This window comes from Falco punctatus, assembly GCF_963210335.1.
Source record: "Falco punctatus genome assembly, chromosome: 2".
NCBI classification, from domain to species: domain Eukaryota; kingdom Metazoa; phylum Chordata; class Aves; order Falconiformes; family Falconidae; genus Falco; species Falco punctatus.
Genome location: NC_137581.1, coordinates 12,290,027 through 12,300,130, shown reverse-complemented (window position 1 = coordinate 12,300,130; position 10,104 = coordinate 12,290,027). Strand labels below are relative to the sequence as shown.

The 10,104-nt window shown below is 44.0% G+C and overlaps 1 protein-coding gene across 1 annotated transcript in view; it reads left to right on the top strand.

The window, feature by feature from the left end:
• LOC308058973 (transmembrane 4 L6 family member 1-like) overlaps window positions 1-10,104 on the top strand; it is a 34,651-nt gene that overhangs the window by 16,529 nt on the left and 8,018 nt on the right. The window contains exons 2-3 of the mRNA XM_080375640.1: window positions 1,834-2,013; window positions 5,530-5,595. Of these exons, the coding sequence (XP_080231766.1) occupies window positions 1,843-2,013; window positions 5,530-5,595 (237 nt within the window). The 5' untranslated portion in view covers window positions 1,834-1,842. The remainder of the gene's footprint in view (window positions 1-1,833; window positions 2,014-5,529; window positions 5,596-10,104) is intronic.

The window sequence follows — 10,104 nt, the reverse complement described above, 5'->3', positions numbered from 1 at the left end:
CTTTCACCTGGGCTTCTTTGCTTGGGAACCCAGCCTTGATGGATTTCTGTACTCCTAGCCCATTTAATACCTTCTCAACACCAACTTCTGTCACAAAACTTGCAGGATTAGCCAACACACATGACTAAATTAAGGGACATTTCACTGTTTACTGCCTCAGTTATTACAAAAACTATTTGCATGTAGCAAGTGTAGGCATGCATGCGTGCATGGCTGTGTGTGCGTGTGTAACACGGGTGTGTGTACTGAAATGGTGAGTGTCCAGATTCTCTTCCTTCTCTTGCATTTTATGACTTGCTCACAGGACAGCAAAGCCATCTTTGTCACAAACTATCAGCTTTCTCTGAGGACAGAAACCTGCAGATTGATATTTCCTATTTTTATGCATTTGAAAGCCTTGAGCTGGAGTAAAGCTACAACAAAACATCATGAAGAAGTTGTGATCAATTTGTGCCATAAAGTTGATGGCAGTGTGAAAGTTCAATGATCTCTGACTCAGTAGTCTAAGATGTCCAACCTGACATGGAAAAATATCTGTGGATCCACTTTTGTACTGATCAGCCTTTTCTCTTTGGCTATAGATCACAGCGTGGGTGCAGTATGAGCTGAGGCTGTTCACTTTGGTGAAGAAGGATCTAATAGCAGCCCACAACTTGAAAGGGAGTGACAGAGGTGATGGAGTAGTGGGAGAGGATGTAACAAGGAGCAACAGCCCTGTTTACAGCTTGGGACATTCAAGTTGGCCATGAGGAGACTTTTTCACTAAGAGGTTGGGGCAGCCCTGGAACAGGCCACCCAGAGAGGTGGTGGTAGCTCCAAACTTGGGGGTTTTCAAAGCTCAGCTACACAAAGCCACGGCTGACACAGTGACCTAGTGTTGGTGGTAGTCCTTTCAGCTTTCAGCAGCAGGTCAGGCTGGAGACTTGTAGAGATCCCTTTCAACAAGTGCTTCATTTATGTTGACTGGTTTTAAAAGATAATTCTTTGGTTTTAAAAGAACCTGACTGCTGTGAAATCTTAAGCTGCTGTTTTGCATGTTGCGGCAGATCTCTGAAAAAGAGATGGGATGGCTTTGTGACCTGCCCTTAGCAAAGAGCCACAGGATTAGACATGGTTCTAGTCTTTCAGATATTTTAAGGTGGGTACCAAACAGCCCCATAACCCACAGTCTTATCTACCCTTACCTGTAGAATAAGCACGTCACAGTAAACCGTAATGAAAGTTTGTCCAGCTCTTGCTGACAGTGTATTTTTGATTGAAATAGAGAAAGTGCAGTTAATAGGGGCTCCGGTGAGGCTCCCTCATCTGCCTCAGTTGCAAGGCAGGTTTGGACATTTCTATGAAATTCCTGGCAGTCGTTTCCTGCTCTTCTAGACCATCAGTGCAGGAGATTTCAAATCAGCTTCCCAAGACAGTGGTCCCAGACAATCTGGTGCATCCACCTCCCCTTCCACCCAGGGCCTTAGCCCCACCATGAAGTCTGCCAGCCAGGGTATCGGTTTGTGTGGCTGTGGCTTTGTTACTGATGTTCCCGATGGACAGATACTTGTCCATTAACAACTAAAACAAAACTTCCCATTCATCTCTTACCAACATATATTTAGTCCTGGCAATTTTAAATAAATTCAAATAAACAATCCAGTTTTTAATAATTCCATTTTAATTAAAGTCTCTGAAGGGAACAGGCTCTTTAGAACAGGATTACCCGTGTAAATCTTAACTGGAACATCTCTTGCTTCAAAACTCATTCTTTTTTTCACTAAAGAAGAAAACTGCTGAAATCCCATGCCTCCTGTGCTGCAGTAACCCAAAACTCCCTTTTTTCCTCAACAGAGAGCTACCATGTGCACAGGAAAGTGTTCAAAGTGCATCGGGATCACCCTGTTCCCTCTGGCAGCGTGTGCCATAGTCTCCAACATCCTCCTGTACTTCCCCAACGGACGAGTTCTGCAGCTCAGCGAGATAACTGACCTGGTCTGGTTTTTCCATGGCATTCTGGGAGCTGGCATACTGGTAAGAGAGAAATGTTGCTGTGGTTTCTTACGGGGTTTGTTTTGTTTTGGGTTTTTTTGTTCGGTTTTGTTCTGTTTTAATTCAGGGCTAAGAAAACCTCTGGTGACAAAAAAAAGTCATAAAATGTGTTTTGCATAAACATGTGAACAGCTTAACTGGGAAGTTGGGTAAAGGACTGAGAAACTGCACTCAAGACTGGGAAAAGTCCCTAATATATAATATATAATAATAATAATACAAGTTATTCCTGAAATAGATATCAGGACCCCAAGTCAGGAGGAAGCAACAGGATTGACTTCTCACTGTGGAGAAGGGTGACATGGGTGTTTCATCCTCCATGAGTCAAAGCAAAGCTGAGGTCCTAAGCTCAGCTGGAGGTGATAAGTTTTCACAACTGTCTGCAGCCCCTCATTACTCCTCTGACTGATTTTATGCTCATGTCATCCACAAAAAACATTAAGGGCAAAACTGAAACATGTTTCAGTAGGTGTTTGTTAGAGATCCAGCCAACACTGAATGAATGTGGAGCTGCAAATGGCTTAAATCCCAAAAGTCCCCTGTGTTCCCACACCCCCACCTACCTCCTCTTGGGTTTGATCTGGTTTGTGTGTGCTTTTCTATAACCAGTTCTCCGTTCCACCATTCAGGAAAGATTGCTTTTATGTGAATACTCATAACTGAAAGGGAACATGTGTGTGAACACTGATTTTTCCAGTACGTTAGAAAGCCTGCTTCGTTTATGCTCTAGCAGTTATCCACCCCAGTGCAGATAAAAAGCCAGGGGAGTAATATGGATATGACAAGTACTGGCTGTTGTGCAGCCTAGACAGATGGTAAACTGGCACAGAGCTGGATACCTGCACATCCAAAAAATGAAATTTAAGAATAATTAGCTTAGAAAAAAAGCAAATCTCATTCACAGTCCAGCTATGATGCAGCTACCACTTAAGTCTGTGGAAAAACTACAATGGATGTGGTTTAGACTCATACTTCCCAAAGCAGAAACGTGGTATAACGTCGTTCAATAAATTGGTCTCCACCAGCAGCTTGCCTGCTTTGTCTTCCAGCTAACACTTGGGCCTATTACTCACGCTGAGCTTGAACGTAAGCATGGGTTTGTGGAAGGAAGCCTAAAGGAAGAAGTGGAACTACATGAGAGACCTGTGGAAAATTTGTATCACTGCAAGCCCAGGAGTCATTGGCATTCAATGAAAGGAAAGGCAGATGTTAGGCATGAGAGAGTCACAGGCTCATTGAAAACGTGCATTCTTTAAAGGCTTCCACACAGGCTTGCCTGTGGCCAGCACTGCATACATCAGAAATGAGAACAGCAAGTGAGAGGGGAGGAAAAATTTGCACTGACCTTCAAAACACAGCTTTAGGAGTAATTATTGATCCACAAACAATCCTGTTGGGTGTACGTGTTTTCCAGAAAACAGCATGACAAATGCCCAAAGGTGAAGAGAAGGGGAAAGAAAGCATTATCATCAGCTCCGTTTTCCAGGTGCTGGAAGCATGGAAAAATGAAGACTGGCTTCTGGGCCTCCTAGGGAGCTAAGCAAGGGGCAGAATGACCCATGACTGGTGCCTGGTCCTCCACAGTGAGGACAGATCAGGCTGCGAAGTGTTCCCCCATGCACCCAGCTTCTCCCCAGAGGAAGCTCAGGAAAGTCATGCCAACAGATCACCCGATCTTGGAGAATCTCCCTGTAACCAGGACACAGCCTCCAGAGCCAGGAACATGAGGGAAAATTCTTAACAGCCTGGCCTAGCCCTGTAAGCTGAAAAAACTGCTTCCACCTGGGAACTATCTGTAGATGGATACCCAGATCATCAGTGCACTCTTGGGCTGAGCAGCCAGCCCCAACTCTTCCTCCTCCTCTGCTGCTTCTCTAATGGAAATCTGTATGACACGAAAACCTCTCCATTTCCTTATTTCAAAAGTTTGGGGTGTAAAGGGAGGAAGGCTGGCTCCATGTGTCATAATAATATCTTTCCTGATGGAAAGCCCACATGCAATGCTGGGACATGCCTGACTGAGCCATAGCTCACGTGCAGGTCTCATTTTACTGACAACAGCCAGATCTAGTAAATTCTCATTCCCTTGTCAAAAAGCAGGTTTTTATAATCAGGCACTGCAAAAAAAAAGAAAGCTGCCAATCAAGCCCTTCATTCTGAGCCAGACTAATAGATGACACAAAGCTGTTTGCCGCTTGTTAGATGGGAAACCGCCAAAGAAGAAAAACAGCTCTGGAGGAAAGGGAGTCTTGATTTGATCAGCAGAGGTATTGGCTCTCCTGAGTGCCAGCCGGTGGCACCCTGGGGCTGAGGCTGCCTTGAGGACCACCTGTGATTATTTAAGAGCTGACTTCTTTCCAGGAAGAGGAACATCTTTTTAACCTCAATGCTTTACACCTGCAGGCCTCCAGCTGTGGTCCAGAACCACTGTGGGTGCTGGAGGCTGCCTCTGGGGTGTGCACTAAAGGCCTGGAGAGCAAATCCTTTGAAAAATATTTAGGGGGCTGCGAATCTAAGCAGGTTCCATAACACTGTTCTACACAGTCTGACAGATATTCACCTACACGCAGAAATCGCCCAGGCTTCATTCACCATGGACACTCTGCTCTTCCTGCCCAACATGGGACAATGTCTCTCCAGCATCTGGTCAGGCAGGTTTACAGCTTTTATGGCTTTTGTGTGTTTGGTTGGGGGGGTTCTCCTTCTTTCATTAACTTTATAGGGACCTTTTTCTACATTCTCGAGTACTCATTTTCTTGTGTTGCTCTTTGAGATGCCTACACAAGCAGTGGTGGGCAGAAGCAAGGCAGCAGGAGTGCTCTGACTGCACAGCTAGATCCACAAAAGCTTTCTTGACCTCTAGCTACTAAGCTAAATACAGCCTTTCCTATCTCCAGAGTGCCTCTGTAAGGTGGCATTATATCCTGGGACACAGATGGTTACTGACTTCATTGTATCAGGCCAGCTCCACCTGATAATTACCATGGAGAAAGCTGATGTGAGCTGGGAGTTCCCTGTGGAGTGAAGGCCATTTTGTAGGTTTTTCCAGAAGCTTAGCACAAGGAACCCGTCAGATGTGTTTCAGGAAAGACTGCTTTCGCAATTGTAAGCCAGAGCAGGATGCTCAGCAAATTTAAACTGACATAATTCTTACTCTAGTGACGCATCTTTTCCAAGCAAAAATTTAATTTTCTCAAAACTGACACATTTGTCCCTGAAAAAAACCAACAGAACCCTGCTGAAGAGAAGCAGTATTACTGAATTCAGTACAATTCAGCAATCAGAATTACTGTACCAGAAACTTGCAAGTCAGCTCTAGCTGTAATCCCGCTTCTTCCGGAGTTACTCTTCAGCAAGTACCAAAACCTAAGCAGGTGTAACTCATAGAGAAGAGGCAGGTGGATTGCATTTGAGGAACATGATGCCCCAGCTTTTAGACTTAAAAACCCATTCCAGCAGAAGTGCCACATGCCAATTCAGCTTGTGCTTTTCTCGCAGGTTATTTTGCCGGCATTCATGATGCTGGGAGCAGGCGGAGCAGGATGTTGCGCTAACAGGTGTGGGGTAAGTGGATATTTATGTGTTGAAACGGCACTATAGGGTTTGCAAAACAGCTTTTAAATGGCTGCTCAGCAGGTGGAAACGTACAATGACAAACCACCGCACCACCATCAACAGCAATGTCAGGGAAATGCAGGAGAGGAGCTTGATCTACAGCATCCCTGGGCTGGGGCTGAGAGCTCAGTTAGCCAACAAGAATGTTATGATATTGCAGCCACTGATACAAGGGAAATCATAGTCAGGCAGGGCAGATGCTGGAGCATTTAAGCACAACACTGAGGGCAGAGGGGTACAAAGATACTTCAATTCACCCCGCAAAGTAAAGCATGGCTCCAGCTTTCTCCTGCTCAAGGCAGTCCTAAAGACTGAGACAGCTGCCTGTTCCTCCTTCTGCTTCCACCTGGTCCCGTTTCTTCCATACCCTTCCACAGCAATTTGTTTTTCCACAGGTTCATCCCTGCTTACCTCTGTAGGTGTAGGTAACTCCCCTACTTTGCAGGCCCGTGCTAAAAGCCTGCATTCCCGGGGGCTGGTCCTCATGCTTTGACCCGGAGCACACATATGCCTAAGTGTTATGCACATGAAAGGTACAAATGCAGTTTGGGGTCTGTCATCCAGAGAAATGCCAGACAGGCTTTTTCCCTTGATATTTAAGAATATTGTAGAGCAACATGTTATACAGGCATCTCCATTAATCCTCAAGCCCTGGGCACAGCCTTCTGTGTGGCCATCATTAGTAGAAAGAATTTAGAAATGTTTATTTTGGCCTTCCCAGAAGCAGCCTGGAACAAGAGATTCCATACAATAAAGAATGTCTTTTCTGTATTCTTCAATTAACATTTAGTTTGATCCATGAAAAGACCATTACCTCTTCAGGATGTTTTACTTCAGTTAACTCATTATTCATAATACCAAAATAACATTCTTAATTAAGATGTCAGCAAGTACCTCCCAAGGGACATGTCATTCCATTAATCTTGCCAAACATCACATGCACAGAGAAGATGCTAACAATGGTCAAGCAGTCCAGTTGCAGATCTGGGGTGTCAGCCTAGGCACCCTGAACGCCATGCCTGAGCCAGCTACTTCTCCTGATTTTGAGTGATGTAGAAAGTGGTGGTGAAAAGCAGCCGTACTGTGGGTGTTTCCACACTCCGCTGAACATGGTAAGTCATGAGGGGACTTCCAGCTGAACTGGGCTCAGTTCACGTAGTATTTCAGGTCTCCCTTCTCCATCCTTCATAGCACCGCTGAATATTACAAAGCCAAGAGCCAAACTTCCCCAGACTGGCTGGGTTCACTCCCCCAGCCCACTGGTGCTGGGTGGCACAGTGCCGTCCAGCAGCCCGCATCTGCAGACCCACCATACTCCTCTTTTCCCCTTCACCACTCTTTTGATCTCTGAGCCATTCCTAGCAGCAGCACATGGATGCCAGGTATCCTGTCTGCACCTTCCCATCACTAATGGGTTACCTACAAGCTGTTTCTCCTTTTCCTTATTTGCTGTTACAAAGGAATACAGTAAACATTGTTAAGAAAGTAGTTGGATTATGTGCTACAATATTTGTATAAAGAGAGTTAGCTGATGGCCAAGTGATGAAGGTACTCAAACCAGAGAACAGGCTTGCTGAGGACAGTGTATCTTTGAAAGTGCTCTCTTCTGGGACTGTGGGAATTGCTCACCTCTTTGAGGTGAGGTGAACAGGGGTGAAGCTCTACAAGTCACCTTATGTTTTAAACAGAATGTGGCTCAAACGAGAGATGAGATGGGGGCATGAGCGAAGAGCAAGTGGCTATGAATAGCGTTAAAAACAACAGCTTCCCCGGCGCAGCTCCTGGGGAAGAGTGATTTCCAAGCATGCAAAAAGAGGTTAGCATTGCAGGGAGGCCTGAAGGCCAGGGATGTGCTTCTTCAGGAGATGAAACCTCAGGGAAACTTTGTTTTGGGGATACTGGGAGGAAATGCACAGAACACCCACATCAGGGTTGCTCCGATGCCCTGACTATGTGGGCTGTATACACAAGGAGGGTACGGTGAGAATCAGCAGGCAGATGAGAGCAGAGGAACCCTGGGACCAGTTCAAACACACATGATGGCAGGGAGATCCCAAGGTGCCAGAGCTCCTTGTGAGGTAGGTCTGGGTGGACCTGATATGGGGTGCCCAGCTCTTGGTGGTTTGCCCACCAGCTTCCACCTACTGGCAGGGAAATAGCCCACACTGGAGCTACTCAGCAGCCTCTGTAATCCAAAGGCTAGTCTGGCCACCTTTCTGCTTTGGGGACCTTAAGTATAAAATGGTAGTTTACACTGAATACTCAGCATTGCTTTTCATAGGGGAAAAAAAAGGCTAAAGAACTAATACTTACCAGAATTATTATTCAACCAGAACCACAACGATTTTCCTCAGGATAGGGACTCTATCCTATTATATTTGGTGCAATTTCTGGTTTAATAGTTTCGGACTTCATCAAAGCCTTTACATGCTGCTGAAATATCAACCACAGTAATAATTATTATTATATTTCTCATCCTTTTTATTCACATTACTGAGTTCTCCAGTTCACAGTGATTACTTGCTGCATTGAGTAAGTTTTTTCATTAATCCATTTTAAATTGTTGTCTGCAAACATACCTAGATGGCTTCTTGTCCTTGTATTATGGAATAATGATTTAGAAAGCTTCTGTGTCTTGCAGCTTAGAAAGTACACACCTGAAAGCATCCACTGCACTTACACAATGAGGAAAAAAGCCTCCCCCCAAAAAAAATACAGCTTCTGTAATTGCATCAGCAAATATACTGCAGTATTTCCCTCTAAGCCTTCCTTAAGAGTTACTAGAAGGACAAGAATAGCCACAGCAGCTTTCTAGACAAACAAACCTAGAGAAGCAAAGATATCTGGATAATCAGACAGGATATTAATCCCCTCCCCCCCCCAAAAAAAAAAACAAAAAACAACCAAAAAACAACCAAAACTCAAAACACTCAACAAAAAAAAAAAGCCAACCAAAAACAACCCCCACCGAAAAAACCTCCAGAGAAAGAAAGAGAGACGAATGAAATGTGCATGAAACAAGAACGAGTGCAATAAAGAGCAGCACAAGCTGGGACAGGAGGAACATCGTAACTTCACCAAAGCAGCTGATGTAAATGTTCAAAGAATGTGTTCAAAGAGTGCTAAAAGTCTTCATCAGCTAACCAGAAAGAATCCAATTGTGTGAAGGATAAAATAAAGAAAACATTAAAAGAAAATCAGCAAAAATTATCAGCAAAACCTTTGCAAGAGGTAGAGAACAGGCCAACACCACGGGAAATTCATTTCAATGAACTCAAGCATCCCAGCTTAGATCTCATGCTGCAAATGAAGACACAAAACTAGAGGAAAATTTTTTGAAAAAGAATTAGAACTAGGGAAAATACTGAAAGGTTGAGATGAAGAGCTAGCTAATAAAATTCTTGGATTTCCACAGATTACAGGGCAAGCCTCTAGAAAAGTCTCCAGAACAGTAAGTATAATGAGGAGATGTCACTGCATGTCTAGAAAACGCTGAGGAGAGCCAATCTAAGAGCTGCAGCAACTTCAGAATCCCCTTTCAGTGACAAGTCTTTGTCTATATGATCATGTGCTCAGTAAAGGACATAGATGAGATGAAGTTAGTCACACAGCCAACAGATTTCAAATGAGAAAATCACGTGTCAGAGAATAGTTATCAAAGGTAGCACTGATGAGTACTACTAGTACTAGAAATAACCACTATCATAAAACATAGTAATAGGGAAAAAACATTTTACTTTCCCTATTATAATTATCTTTGGGATGCCCTGTACTACTGTGTTGTGCTAAAACTAATTGTTAGCCTAATTAAGATCCTTCAACCAAGATGCAGATTGCACAGTTGAAGTAAATGAGAAAACAGGTGGGGAAAAGTGGTTCAGCATGGGCAGAAGTTTCAGGCAGAGTATCTATCAGTCACTCACCTTCACCACCAGGCATGCCTAGTTACCTTATTATGAGAGACAGTGCATCAGCTTTGCTGCTTTGGTCCAGGACAATATACAAAATTACCTACATTTTGCTGACAAAGAAGCTCTTCTAAGAGGTAAGTCAGCCAATAAGTAGATAAAGACAAAAAGAGTTATCCAGCTTTGCAAAAAAAGGTAGAGTTATGAATCAGACATGACGAAATAAACCTCATGAGAAATCCCAGCAATTTCTAACTCAAGGATTGCTTTAGAGGCAAAACAACACACAAAATGAGTCAATTCACACACCAACAGCCTGTAAGGTTGTACAGAAAGCAGTAATGTCATCGGCTGGCAAGTTGGAAACTGCATTCACCAGCTTGAACACGTTTAAATAGTGAATGGTTTTCAAGACTATGTCACAAATCTCCAATGTGGATGGTGGGTATTTCTATTTGACTCTGTAGTGCAGAACTCTGCGCAGCGGCTGGCATTAGGAGGTTTCTACCTTCCTTCTGGGCTACTAGGTTTCACTGGTATTTGCTGGCAT